This window comes from Platalea leucorodia (assembly GCF_965183815.1).
Source record: "Platalea leucorodia genome assembly, chromosome: 1".
NCBI classification, from domain to species: domain Eukaryota; kingdom Metazoa; phylum Chordata; class Aves; order Pelecaniformes; family Threskiornithidae; genus Platalea; species Platalea leucorodia.
In genome coordinates this window covers 153,923,021-153,938,131 of record NC_138823.1, presented here as the reverse complement: position 1 = coordinate 153,938,131, position 15,111 = coordinate 153,923,021, and the positions used below count along the sequence as shown (strand labels likewise).

Below are 15,111 nucleotides of genomic sequence, written 5' to 3'. Positions count from 1 at the left end.
GGGGGTCGGACTGGATGATCTCAAGAGGTCCCTGACAACCTCAACCATTCTGCAGTTCGTTGATAATACACAGAAAACTACAAATTGAGTATTAAAAGACAATATACCAAAATGCTTTACTTCAGACTGAACAAAACCAAGGTTGAACAAATATTTGGCTGAAAAAAACAGAGATGTCTGCAAAGGAGCCCTCGGTTTCAGTTACCAGGCCTTTTACCTCTCGGTAAGAACCAAGTCATTCTTTTCTCATATTTCTGCACATTTGCAAGAAAATTAGTAGGAGAGATGATTGGAAGTTGGCGCAAAGTATATTTCAGTCACTTTAAGTGGTTGTCTTCTCTTAACTGCACTCCTCCGGGGGGCAAAGAGGGAGAAGGAGCTACCTGTGCCCTTCTGTAACAGTCAAAATACACAGACGCCGGACCAGCAGCGCAGGCACGAATTCCTCAGGAACACCCCGAGTTTCCCATCCCATACCAGCAAAAGCAGACGGGAGGTGTCCCCCACGAGGTCCCTGCCTCGCGCGGGGGTTAACCTCTCAACGTCCGCCTCTAACCCTCACCGTGACAAAGCGTCTCACCTTCAGAGCCTGCCAGGTAGGAACATAAGGTAAGAAAGTCCTCCTCATCTTAAGCCAAAGAAATGTCACAACAAGGCCTTTCAGCAGTAAGCTCTCCGTCAGGGCCCGTTTTACCAAAAGAAACGCTGTGGCGGTTCAGCCTCCAGGCGCCGCGGACTCCCAGCTGCCCCAGGCAGGGAGGTGGCGGCGCGGCCTGCAGGCCCCGGGGAGCAGCAGCCAGGAGGCCGGCGGCACTGCCAGGCAGCGAGGTGACAGGCCTGCCTGCCGGTGGCCTTCGGCTTCGCTGTTCTTCACAGAGTGGCACAACCGCATCAACCCCACTTTTCCGGATGGCCCAGGAGAGGGACATCAACTTCAGCTATGAGCGCCGAGCCGCTTTGACAGGTCCAGGCCGGCACTCTAGGCCGTCTGACCAAAAAGAGGGACTCCCAGATGTAAACTCCGGACTATTATCCTGAGCCTTCAAACTGAAGTGCATGTGTTTTGTTTTAGTGCTAATTGACCGAGACCCATCAGTACTTCAGAGTTATTAGTTTTAATGTGAAAGACCTGAGGCCCATGCCCAGTATGGCTGAACCTTCACATAAGGTACTCAAGCATCATATGCAGGTAAACATAAAAAATGTTTTCCCTGGGGACCCGGCAGAAGCCCTCCTACAGCGTCAGTGACAAAAATTCTTGGTTTCATGCTCTGTTCTTAAAGAAAAAAAAAAACAAAACAAACAGTATTGCCAATGCTGCAGGTATCAAAACCACAACAAATGCCACAGGTAACATAACCAACAAACAAGCGTTCATAAATATTTTGCAGTCTATTTTGTGTCTGAAGACCTGACAAAAAACAGCTGCATTCAGTCTTGAAAATATACCTATAATGTAAATCAAGTATCTAACATTCCAAACACATGGCATCAGATAACTGAGCATCCCTCCCTTAGATTGGACAGGAATCTTACCAAGTAACTTCTAACTTCTGATGATTAAGAAATTCTGTAAGATTTTTTTTAAAATCAGTTCCTTTATTTCAGAACGGGTTTTTGAAGATCCTTCTAAGTGGTCTATACAGCTTCCTGAAGCTATAAATATTAGTACTGGCAAGAACACAGTTTCTTTCAAGCACTGAACATTTCAGTGCATATTTTTAATGCTTGAGAATTATTATTATGTCACCTTTTGTCCATTAACTACCAAAGAAGAATCCAGGTATGACTACCATACAGAACACGTAAGGTATATTTTTAGAACTCCAGACACTGTCATTGGATGCACAGGGATGAAACAAAACAAGCATACATTAAAAATGTACTTGCAAGAAGATGAAACACATTCTGTACAAAAAAATGAAACTAGGAAAGAATCGTGGTTATTTTTATTAATTTTTAATTTTTCTTATACAAGACATCTTCAAGATCAAACACAGCTAAAACGTGTGTATCTTGCACCCACCTCAACTCTTTAAGACCCTATTCCCATCTCCATAACAAACATAATCATCGTGGAAAAAAAAAAAAAAAAACAAACAAAAAGTGCCTACTGATCATTCTGAAAAGTCCGGTCTCCTAAAAGTGTTACCTTTTAACAGACCTGATGTTATCCTAGCCCTTTGTTAAGTACATTAGGCATAGTTTTCAGTATACCTTTGCTATATTTTTCCTATTTAATAACAAGACTTATAGAACATGGGAACTCCATACAAATTGGTAATTTAAAAATCATACCAGTTCTGAATATCACTTTATTGATTCTTCTCATCTTTCCACATTTCAACTTACCTCAGATACTGGGGAAAGCTGACTTCGGCCTGGCTGATTCTGAAGATGACCAGCATCTCTCTCTGGCACAGAATCCACTGCATTGTCATCCTGTTGTGATTCAACCATTTCCATGGTCATCTGCCTAAAAGTAAGTACACGTCTAAATAATGCAATACAGGGAGGTATATCAGGCACCTAGGGAGAAAACAGCAATTCCAGACTATTTTATATTTGGAGCAGACAACTAACAGAAAATAAATAGATTTTTTCTCTCAAAACTATTAGATTTACTGAAGTCCTTTCTTCCCATTCCTCCGTATTAAAATATTCATTCATACAGCCAAGAGCCCTAAAACAACTACTTTGGAAAGCTGCAAGGAGGGGCAGTTCTGGAAATGGCTCTCATGCACAAGAGTGCATGAGAGGACAAGCACAGAGTCTTGGGGTCCTGTGCAGCGCCGACAGCGGGGCTGGGAGCGCAGCGCTCCAGAGCAGCCCACCAGCACTGCCCGCAGCAGGTCTCTCGTGCCTCCTGTCTCCCACCGGACAAGGCTCAAGTTGACCAGCAGCCATGTGCTGCCACAGTCCTCTCGAACCTTCTGAGATACTGACCCCCGGGCAAGGATCTACAGCTTGAATTGTCTGTAAACTACTCGTGGCTCAAGACCCACGACAATTCTTCTCGTCTTGCAGGTTTAAAAGTAGGCTAAGTTTCACAGAAGAATAAGCAACTCCCTGACCCTCCATTTAAACTATGAGTTTAAACTCCATAGAGAAAGCTTCCAAATATATCTGCTATATAAAAATGCAATTACCTGACAGTTGCCTTTCCATATTTCTTGGCACATTTAGTCATAATAGAAGGTGTGTGTTTTGAAACAAGAGCTTGGTTCTCTTCAGCTCCCTTTCTCTCCTACCAAACCCTGCACTGAAGGTGCAACATTGAACAGGTGATGTCACAAACATTGCCATGGCAACAAGTCAGTTTACAAACAGAACAGAGGCAGGGCAGGGTCAGACAGAGGCAGGCAGGACACCCTGCAGGCACACTCCCACCTACACCTTACTTACACAAGGAATTGAGGCCACAAAAGGAAGACGTGATATAGTTGTAGGATTTAAGAGGCTGCAAATCTCACTTCCTCAGGTTCAGTTACTGTAACTAGGGGATGAGAAGCCCATCTGAACTCGAAGCTCAACTGTTTAACTGGCTGATAGTTACTGCAGTGTCTTCTCAGGTCTTACACTGAGAGAGGGAAGAGACGGGGAAGGAAATCTGCTATGTGCCTGACTCTGAGGCTCCTGAATTTAGTCCCACATGTTAAAAGTTAAATACATTAAATCAAATTAAATGTAAACCAAACTCCTTCTGCAGCACTATTTTACAGAATATTCCGCAGTCTTCAAGGAGAATAAAGAAATTTTTTTTAAAAAAGTCACCCTTTTTGCCTAGAATAAAGGCATGAAAACATATAAAGGAATCCAGTCAAATGATGCAGAGAAGCATATTTCTAGCTTGTATTCCTCTAATGGTATTCTACTGACCAGGCTTAGCAGTACTACGGCTAGCGGTAGCCAAGCTCTACACAGTTCAAGACTTTTACAGGTTAACATTAGTATTTCTGACAACAGAAGTTACATTCTCTATGCCAGTATCAATTCAGATCAGATTCATAAGGAGGCATTTTACACCTATATCTTTCTACATTCCTGTCTTGTTAGTTACCACTACTTACTGTTTTCTCCAAATACGATCTAATTAAAGATCTACTGAAATTCACCAAAGTTGAGCAACTCCGGGGAGAATGTTTTCACCAAGCTTTCCGCCATAACTTTCCACAACAACATGTTTATCTATAAAATCATTCCAGTTTTATATATGCATTCAATATAACAATAAAAAAGTAGGAAAAAAAATATTCCTCCTCAGTAAACTAGGACCATCCATAGAGTCTCAAACAGGAAAGCTTTATCTGGTTCATGTAAGAATGCCTTCATAAGCTTCAGAACAGCTCACACACTAAGGAAGATTAAATAAGGCATAGGTACTGGCAATATATTCATTGCAGTCTCTTCCTAAAGATGGGAATATATTCAGAATTAATTCACTTTATACAGGCCTTGAAGTATTTTCTTACCCAAAGCCATCTGTCACAGATAACCTACTGCTGGGAAAAAAAATCAAGTATCTTTATTGACATTGAATGCATTCCATAGAAATTTTACCTGGAAAGAGCTATTCTTCATGTAGTGAAAAACAGGGTTTAGTTTCTAAATTTTAGCTTAATTCCTCAATGACTGCAGAACATTATAAAAAGATTATTTATTTTTACTACTTTGATTATCAGGATTTTTCTCCCTAAGTCTTTTCATCTGCTATGCTCCAGTAACGGAGTTAGCAAATAGCTATGAAAAAAGCACCAGCACAGCAGAAAATCTAATAAAAATTTATTCCTAGTCTTTTACAAAATACGGTACAAAGGGCTGTATTTTTTAGATTATCTGTTAAATTAGAAAAAACAACAGCAAGTATTATACATGTCAGTGAAATGACAAATTAAGACTTATGAGATACATAAAGAACTCAAGAATTTAAATAGATTTTCCATCTATAATTGTGTATATTCTGACTCTTAACAGAAATGATTGCCTATTTTAAATCTTTAGCAATGTGGAGTAAAATCTGAAAATTTGTATACTGCTTTGAATTAGCTTTTTTTTTTTCCTGACTGCCATAAAATGCAACTGTTACCTGAGAACACACAGCAAAATACTCTTTCTAGATAAGCTAAAACCCACTTCTTTTTGACAACCTGCTAATTCTAGTATGTTTGTAAACAGAGACTTTATTAAAAACGCCCTCCAAATATAAAGACCTAACTACAGCCTATAAAACCAAAACAAAAGTAACAAAGGACATAGGTAATTTTAAAAGATACACTAGTTATCTTGGCATAAAACTTCAATGGAAAAGATGACTGAGGACAAAATGTAGCACATTAGTATCATAATTCAGACATGTTACAATATTATGAATCTTCAGTAGACATAACCATAGGGCATTACTAGGCTTGCAGGTGAAGGTCAGCTGCAGTCATTTGAGCCCACAGGGTTAGAAGTGGTTTAGCTCCACAGGGCCATGTCACCTTATGTGAGCCTGTGCACAGCTCAGGACCACGCGTGCTGAGAAACTCCTGAATTTCACAGTCCAGTCCAGGTTATCGCTGTCTTTAGTGCACGCTCATAAACTCTCAAATTTCTGTAACCCGAGTTGTACAGGTTTTGCATTTCCTGTATTATCTCATACATTGTTCTACCGTGAGTACACTGAAGCGTTTTCAATAAATACACAGAAAAATACAGAGCAAGATCGTAACTATGTTTTTTTTCTAAAACATCAGTAATATGGACTGTGGTAAGAAACAGTTATTAATCCAATCCATAAACTACCAACATAAACAGTTTCAACATGTATCACAATCAGTCTACACTACAAGGAAATTCTAACACATTTATTGCTTTTAAGTTTCAAAGTAAGAAAAAAGAAAAATCTTTTGCCAAGTACTTAAAATCCTTTATGAAAGTGTATCAGTAGTGGTACACATCACACTTTAAAGTTTACATTACATTCCTCCTATTTTCAAGGAAAACCAAGCAAAGTTTCAAAGTATACGGTCTTAGGTCCTGTTTAAAATTATATAATGTTCTTCTTCATTGTATGATTAATTATATACAAGCTTTAGTCTTATATTCAGTATTATACATTCATTTCTTACATTTTTCACCTTGGTTGCTTACCATCATTGAACAGTAATTTTAAATATTAGCCTCGATTTTTAAATTAATAAACAAGTTATACCTCTCCCCTCCTATAAAAAAGGGGCAAAAAATGGGTTTCCATAATGTAGGCAAAGGTACCTGCTTCTTCCTACAAAACTGCAAAGAAATCATCAGGATCTGGCAGGAGGTTTAACGTTAACCAGCTAGTAACATTTCAACATATATTAGCACACATTTACTATAGTCACTGAGACTAACATACAGTAGGTCAGTAGCAGGTAAACACTGATTAAGAAGATGTATATAGTGCACATCAAAAGCTTCTTCAGCTGATAATAGCAGATTCCCTGACGGGACAATACTGACAGACAGCATCGGCTAAAGGGAAACGCTCCCCAGGTGACCTAGAAAACTGGAAGTCATTTGCAGCTAGAGGTGTGAACCTTTTATAGTTTTGTCCACAGATAAATGGTTAAGGAGAGCATCCCTATCAAGATGTGTTCTTGTGTAACAAAGAGCACAAAAAATCCTTTCACTCCTCCCAAATACTGCTGTTTGTTTTGCAAGTACATCACTGAATATTGATATAAATATTTAATGGCTGTTGGTGAAATTGTACTGCACAAGCAAATTGGTACAGTATTTTGCACAACTGGAAATGTATGACTGTCTAATTAAATACCCAAACACATTTTAAAGACAACTTCTTTATTTCAACAATACTTTATACATCAGAGACTGTATACAAAGGTAGCTTATTACAAAGGAAATTGTAAGAGGCTAAGAAATAAGTTTCAGCCCTTGCTCCAAATCTCTTTGAAGGCTTTTATTCACGGGGAAGTTACTACAAGGATGTGAATGTACAAACACCTATTTTGCACTTATTGATGACCCCACAGTGAGTGTGGAAACTCTCAGAACGCACTAGTTTCAAAAGAGCACTGTGTTTTCAAGTATGAAGTCTACAATCTGTTTTACTACACTGCTTTGTAAAGCACACCAACTGGCAAGGTGGTCACAACATTCTGCCAGGTACAATGACCGACACTGCAAGAGACCAGATTTTGAGAATGTAATCTTTCTGTTAAGTTTTCAGTATCAGCAGAATACTAAGTTTCTTGTGTCTCCTAAACTCCAGTGTGCTTCCTTGTTTTTCTTCCCCATCCTTTTCTTCCTAGATTATCTTAACAAAATCCTCAAAAAAAAAATTTAAAAGCCCAACCTGCCACTACTGCAAGCATGAGGATGCTACCAGTCACTCTGCATCTGCCACCTCAATAGTCCGGACAAGACAGTGCTGCGCCTGCTGTGAAGAGGACACACGGTCCCCGTTTAGAAGAAGAGCCCAACCAGTCCCTGAAGAGGTAAGAGGATCGTTTAAGCATCAGTATCTATGGAATCATTTAACATGCAGCTCCACTCGGCACCAATCACCAATTTGTCTGCATCCACCACCACGGCAGTGGTGGATGCAGACAAAACCCTCAAACTTCAAGCAAGACCCAGGGCTCACGAAGCCCACCGTGATCCTCTCCCACCTCTTTTCCTGTCCCACCTCAGAAAACCCCATGGGCAAGGCTGCAATCAGGCCCACCGGACTAAGGGGACAACACCGCCAGGCACCACGGCCTACCCCGCCACGGCCAGCGCTCTCCCCTCCGCCAGGGCACCCCGCCGGCAGCCGGGGCAGCACCCCGGAGCCCCCCGGGACCTGCCCTCCCGGGGCTCTCTGACAGCGGCGGGCAGGCGCGCTGCCCCGTCCCCTCCCTCGCCGGACGGCCGACAGGGGAGCCGAGCCGGTCCGCTCTCCCTCCCGAGCCTCGCTCCGGAGGAAGGGCCCAAGCCGCAGCCTGCCGGGGCCCGGCGGGCACCTCGGCTCCCGGGCTGTCACGGGGCAGGGCGCTCCGCACGCCCCCCTTCCCGGCCTGCGGAGAGGGCTGGCGGCCGCCCGACGGAGCCGTGCCGGGCGAGCGAGGCAGGCGGGCCCTGCGCGGCCCTCCCTGAGCGCGGCGCGCTCCCGGCCGCCAGCGGGGACGCGCCTCCGCCCGCTCCTGCGCGCTCCCGGCGGCAGGGGCTGAGCCGAGCGGCACAGCGCCCCCTTTGCCCGGACCGGCCCCGGCCCCTGCCCCGGCCCGGGCCCGGGCCCCGGCCCCTGCCCTCCGCGCCGCCGGGGCCGGCCGCTGCCCTCTGCGCTCCCCCGCTCCCGGCCCGCGGGGGGTCGGGCTGCGCGCACACGTGTCCCCGCCCCCTCCCGCACTCACCCGCCGCCCTGTACGTGCTGCCCCCGTCACAGGGGGTGGGGGGGATTGGGCCGGGCGGAGCCGCACGTCGGCCTCACGTCAGCGCTGATGCAGCCGCGCCGCCGCGGGGGCGCTGAGGAAATGGCGTCTGCGGCGACTCCCAGCCCCAGCGGCCGCGGAAGGAGGAGGAGCCGGGGCTCGGGCGCCGCCGCCGATTGGCTAGGGGGCGCCCAACGGCCGGCGGGCTGGCCAACCGCCGCCGAGGGGCTGCCGGCGGCGCCTCTCATTGGCCCCGGGGCGGGACGGGCCGGCTGGTGTCGGGGAGGGGCGGGTCTGGCCTCTGCCGGGCCGCCGGGCGGCTTCGGCCTGGGCCGGGGCGCCCTCAGCGGCGGCCGGGGGGCGGCCCCGCTCCCCGGACGGGGTTTGCACTCGAGGTGTGCGGTAGCAGGGGCGCGGTGCCGGCCGCTCTCCGTGCCGGCCGGCCTCCGCCGGTAAGGGCGGTCGGCTGGTCCACGCCGGCCCTCGGCGGAGCGGCCTCCCCACAGAGCCCGGCCGAGGCCAGGCTGGCGCTTTCCCCGAGCCGTCCCCAGGGCAGGGGGCCCCGCACAGATCGCTGCCTGTCCCCTCGGCGGTGCCGGAGTGGCGGGGTGCAAGGAAACCTGCTGAGGGGCCGGCCGGGGGGACAGCCGGCAGCGAGCCCGCCCGCGGAGCCAGTGCCCGCAGGTTGTTTTTTAATTCCTCTATTTCCTGAAAGCACGTCCCTTGCACCAGTGATTCCTAATACTGCGTATTTTTCCTTTTGAAGTATGACATCGTATTTTGTATTTATTCGGCTAAACAAAGCAGAAACTGCCAAGAGATAACGAAGGGGAGCTACGTGCGTGTCTCCCCACTGGCTGCCACAGGATACGCTCAAATGTCATGAGTCATGTTTGGTTTGTACTGAATGTTTGAGCATTTCTTGTTCCGGGAAGTATAGGGCCCATACTCTCAGTTTTAATAATATTAAAATGCCATAAATGCATGGGCTCTAAACTCTGGTGTTACTAGTGGTGTTTTAATATCATATGTCTTACTGCTGTTCAGTATTTTACAGAGTAGCGTCAGAAGGGATTATACTACAGTATATTTTAAATTACATGTCTATACGTTACTACACTGACATTTTGAAGTCACGTAATGTATTTACCCATTTTTACGTAATCTTTTTTTCTGTGAGAAACTATTCAATAGTGTGCTAAATAAGAATGAAAAACCTAAGAAGTTAATTTCACATGACTCATTGTGATTGAAGAATTGGAGGATGTGCGTGTCAGGATTGGTAATATGTCTGTACAGGTCAAATATTCAGTCTTATTCACGGAGTGAAGAGAACCTAGGTATTGATTTCCTGTGTTTAAAATGTGTTTAAAAAAAGCCAAATAACTCTTATCTCTCTCTCATTTCATGAAAGATGAATTTGATTTATTTACAAAGGTTTTTGCCTTTAAGCATTTAAGTTTGTTAATTTGCCTCACAGAAGTTATTTAACACAGCTATCCAAATCACAATCTCGTGCAAAGAATACAAAATTTTTAATGTCCCAATTGCTTATGCAAGTTTTCAGTTTTCATCCTACATTTCCTTTGTTGAAATATTGAACAACACCCCCTTCCTGTTTTGAGTTCTGTTTCCCTCCTTTTGTTTGGTGCATATATTTTATGTGTCTTTTCAGGGTTTTGAATAGGAGTTTCTCTTCCCATGATTAGTAACCTTCTGGTTTGACAGGTAACCCATTAGGTACAAAATTGTTATGCCCATTCATCAAAAGGTGTGCTTTACTAGAAAACCTCTGGTGAATTAGAAAATATTGGATAGAATAATAAGTCAATCAAATGAGCAAGCAAGTGTAAAACTACTGAGAATAACTCTGCTGAAGCCTTTGGAAGAAATTCTGTCTTTGCTCAGGATACTTAAAAAGGCAAAAGTAGCTGTTGTGATACTAGTAGCACCTCAAAAGTATTTTTGAAGGTAGAAGTCTGATTACAAACAGGAAGAAATTTCGAATGAGTGCGTTGAATAACGGAAACCACTGGAATGAGTTATTTATAAACAAGCTGAGAATTTCCATGGAACTCTTACAGTGTGAATTTGGAAAAGCGGTTATTTTCAATTTGTTTTCAAGTAAGTCATAAGCAGCTTTGAAGTGTTTAACTAAGAATTTATTACTGTTCATACCTCTTTTCTCTGATAATTTAATGAAGTGTATCAGAGGAGTGAGTGAACTGCCAAAGGGATTTAGTCCTTGGTGACACAAAGACCACTAACCAGCTTCAGCTCTTGACGTGGCTTGCCAAAGTTGGTCAAGTTCTGCCAGGGTTTAGTCTGGCCACAGGGCTGGTGGGCTGGGAGAGGAGGGCAATGAAGAAGTGTTGCATTCTTACTGTGACAGGGTTGGGGCATGGTATTTGTTAGCTGAGGCCAAAACAACCTTTGCTACAGAAGTGCATCACTTTAACTAAAATAATTCTGAAATTGTTCTAATTCAATTGGTATCAATCCCTGATATGAACCAGTTCAATTTCAAATGCTAAGACCAAAAGCAATCCATAAGAAGACCGCCCAGGTCAGGATTCTTCATGATTGTCATAATTTACATGGGATGGTACTGAACATAAATGTGGAATCCAGGCACTTTGCTGCCATCAGAATGACTACCTGGGTCATCCCTTCTCTCTGACCTGAAACGTCCAACCTGATGCCGTGTCCTGCAGATTCAAGGAAGTATCAATGATTCAGTAGCAGTTACTTTTTCATTGGTTTTTGGCTTTGGTGGGCAAAGTTCTGTACAGAGAAGTTAAAAGTGTAACTGAAAGAGCAGTGTCAATTTAAGCAGCCCCAGGTAGCCTCTGGCATCTTATTCCCACCCCCCCAGTTACATTGATACCACTGCCTGGGCAACCCAGAACCCTGTCTGGGGAAGTAATTCCAATTAGAAACAATATATCAAGAAAGAAAGTTTCTTTCAACCTGGATCAGTGCTGAAGTCTGGTCCACTACACCATCACGCAGAGAGCAGTACTACCGCAGCCGAGAGGGGGTAAATACATGAGCAGGGAGTTGGAGCAACTTCAGCTGGCACTGACGCCAAAAGAAATGCGATGCTCTTTACAGAGAACATAAATACTTCACCAATGCATATTACATCAATATGAATGCCATCTATGTAATCTTCAGACAGCTGATTTTACATACTGGGTCTTCACAGCTCTCCTAAATAGTTTTTTGAAGGAATCGGGTTAAAAGAACTTGGTTCATTTCAGTTATAATTTATGAAATGCCTATGTAGTTTTCTTGTAAAAAAAGTTCATAGATCGTCATGGCATAAGTAAAGATGGAAAAAGGGGGGTGCTACTTATGTTATAGATTTCTTTTTAATTAGGATCCAGACATTTGAAGATAATGTAGGTTAGACTGACAGAAAAACAGACTGGCGTTCTATTTGAAATAATACTGATATTTAATAATTTTGCTTTGGTTATCCATTATGGAAATGATCCCATTATTGCCATCTTGACTGACATTTAAGTGTTTGTTCTGTGATATTTTTTTTTCATCCTAGAGCCATTTGGTGTGTTACATATATCTCTTTTCAGCCCATTCCACACCTACACATCCTAAACATTTAGGAATGATGAAATAGAACTTTTAGGTTAAAGGAAAACCTTTATTCAAATTATGTCTGAAATGCCCTAAATGTTATTTATATAAAGAAAATTATAACTTACAGGTAGTTTATTATGCCAGAAATAATTGCCACTGAATGCTTAGTTGAAAGATGTCCAGGAAATGTATTCTCATGTAACACTTAATGAAGCTCACCGTTAGGCTTTTCTAACAGCGTTCTGTTTTTCTTCACTTACGCAATCTGATATTTGATGTCTACATCTTTGTTTCCTTAAAGATTGCATGTTTATAATTATTGTCATAGGTCATAAATTAATTCCTTATTGGGTGTATGAACCTAGAAGAGACTGAATTACCATAAAATAATTGTACCAGAGATCTCTTCACGGACCACTGAAATTTTAGCTGGTCATTAAATAACCCTACCTCTACTCTTTCACTGCCTCTAAAGGAACAGAAGGACAAGTGCAGCACTTGTAGAGTGGTCACAGGAAAGTGCAGGCAGCACACAGCCATTGTTTTCACAACTTATTTTGTAAGTGTGATGAAAGTCAGAAGCAACCAATACCCTCAGGCTGCAACAGAATCCTGATCTGTCTGAAACAGCAGACAGGTTAGGCAAGAAGTACACTGTAATGGGTATAAAATATAAAATACTGTAATGAATATAAAATATAAGACTAATCATTTATTTTACCTATTCTCTTTTGATAAGCTGCTGGCAATGCAAGAAAAATGTGTATTTAAATTGGCTTACAAATACAAACAGAAATGGCACACCCTTAAAAAGTCAAATATTGGTCAATGTTGTAAAAGGTAAAAGCTTTATAAATAGGTTTGTTGGTTTTGTTGGTTTTTTTTCCCCAAATGTATATAGGTTTTAAAAAAATTTATGTTTCCTTTCCTAAACCTTGTTAAGATGGAATTAAGACTAAGTGACTGTATGAGTAGTATGAGAGCAAATTACTGGGTTTTTTATTCTTATTTTTCATTACTGCCCATTGCTGGAACCTCTGAAAATTAATACTGCCTAAATTAGTGCTGTGCTAAGGTACTGCCTTGACTTCTGTGGGCTGCAGAAGCCAGAAGCGCAGGAAGGAATAGCCTTGAGGAGTCCCAGGTACAGCATGGTGACAAGTGCGGCCTAACAGCTGTGAGGCTTTGCAGTACCTCAGCTAGCTCAGCATTGCCTTGTCTCATGTAAATAACATAAATTTTTAAAACTATCATTACTTTGATTTTCTTGTGTTTGTAATTATTTGATTTTGGGTAATAACTTGCAGTAATGCTACAATATTTTACACCCCAAAACACAGATGTACAGTCTGAAATACAACGTTTCAATGTGTTTGTTTGTGTTTTGTTTTTTTCTTTTACTTTTTTGGGGATTTGTAATCAGAAATCTCATTTTATAAATACTAAACAGGAATCACAAGTGATGCGCTACTATCTGCTACGTCCTGGAGTTTGAAAGGAGGGGTACTTACTGATGCACCAAAACATGCCAAAGTAAGCCAGAGTACACTAGCAGCTAAACTGCAGTCACATTATTAATCACTGCCTGAACAACACAAATGACGAAAATGATCTGTGAATGTGTAGTTAGGTATTTGATGTGGTGTTTGTAAGGAAAGCTTGATGAGAAGGAGAATTGACACGATTCACAGTGTCTGTTTTCTCATCTACCATTCCTAGGTCATGCCTCCAGCACTGTTGTCTCCCCACACACTGGAGCCAGAACGAAGTAAAAAATGGGAAAACTCATAGTTTGGGAAATAACTTGACGTTCTATGATTGCTGTGTACTCATTTGGCACTTTCTCATTTCATGAGAAAAATTATTATAGTGAAAAAATAATAGTCTGACTAGGTACCAGTGTAAGGTGGCTGAAATGTGTAAAGAATTGACTGGTGAGTTCAGTGATGGTATTTCTGCTGCAGCAGAAAAAAAGAATGGCAGTTGAGATCTATTACATGACATTTTCTCATTTCCTCTGCTGAATAATGAACTTTCCCTATATAATAATTTCCTTGTAACATGAACATAATATGTACTTCACAGTATTCTTAACCGTTTACAATTTATTACTGTTTGTAGAGAGCTTCTTTGGTGAAAAGCATAAGGTTTGTATAAAACATTATTTTGTACTTTATAACATGAATATTACTTGATGTCATTTTCCAAACAACTGCTTGGGTTCTATTTAAAATGTAAATACATAAAACTTTACTATTAGAAGTCTTCTGAGTAGGCTGTGTTAAAAGAAGTACACAGAAAACAGAGTTTGCCAGTATGAAAAGCTTCCTGAAAGGTTTAGAAAGGGTCAGGTAGCTTAATGTGAATATACCGTACCACAGGAATGTGCATACCACAAACTGTTCGCTGTTGTACGATCATGCTTTGCAAAAGATTTATCCTGCCAAGGATAAAGGATAAATCCTTACCTGCCAAGGTAAGCCAATGCAAAAATGTGGCAGGCACTAATACAGACATTGGGAAACTGCCTCACAGAAAGGTGAATGGCATCAACCATTCAGATAATGCAGTAAAAGACAAATGCATAGAAAGATCTCATATTCATTCAAAAATATGCTATGAAAATATGAAAAAATACTAAGAAGAATTTGCATTTGGTTAACAGTGTGGCTGTAGATTAGATTTTCTAGCACCTGTAGGTTGTTTTCGATGGGGGAGCAGACTTTGGTGGTGGTGGCGGTAGATGGTTGTAAATGACAGTGAAGGGCAAAAGTGGAGAATAAAAAACGAAAAGCAAAAGCAACTGAATAAATGGAGCTCACTAGCTGCAAAGTAGAGGTGTCTGGGAGCTATAAGAGAAGGAAGAGATACAAGTGAAAAATAATGAAATGGAATAGTATTCAGTATAACAGGAGATTATCAGGCTATTATTCACAGTCCAGTTTATGTGACAGAGCTTTTGTATTTCTTCCATGTCAAGAGTCCTACGTTCTTAATCTACCAGTAACACACATAAATGGCTAAAGCAACATATTTTTCATGAAGAGGGAATCTCTTTTATCAAATGCTGGCCCAACTAATTTATCTCCTTGATGATGCTATTTTGCCAGCTGGC

The 15,111-nt window shown here is 42.3% G+C and overlaps 1 protein-coding gene across 8 annotated transcripts in view; it reads right to left on the bottom strand.

The window, feature by feature from the left end:
• CREM (cAMP responsive element modulator) overlaps positions 1 to 8,512 on the bottom strand; it is a 39,534-nt gene extending 31,022 nt beyond the window's left edge. For 4 of the 8 annotated variants that reach the window (XM_082324074.1, XM_082324077.1, XM_082324068.1 and 1 more), the window contains exons 1-2: positions 8,376 to 8,512; positions 2,353 to 2,476 (exon numbers count right to left, since the gene is read on the bottom strand). In XM_082324074.1, coding sequence (XP_082180200.1) covers positions 2,353 to 2,472 — 120 coding nt within the window. In that variant the 5' untranslated portion in view covers positions 2,473 to 2,476; positions 8,376 to 8,512. Of the gene's footprint in view, positions 1 to 2,352; positions 2,477 to 7,336; positions 7,471 to 8,375 lie in introns of those variants that run through there. The other 4 variants (XM_082324072.1, XM_082324076.1, XM_082324073.1 and 1 more) reach the window with 3 other exon arrangements.
• Positions 8,513 to 15,111: the final 6,599 nt, after the last annotated feature.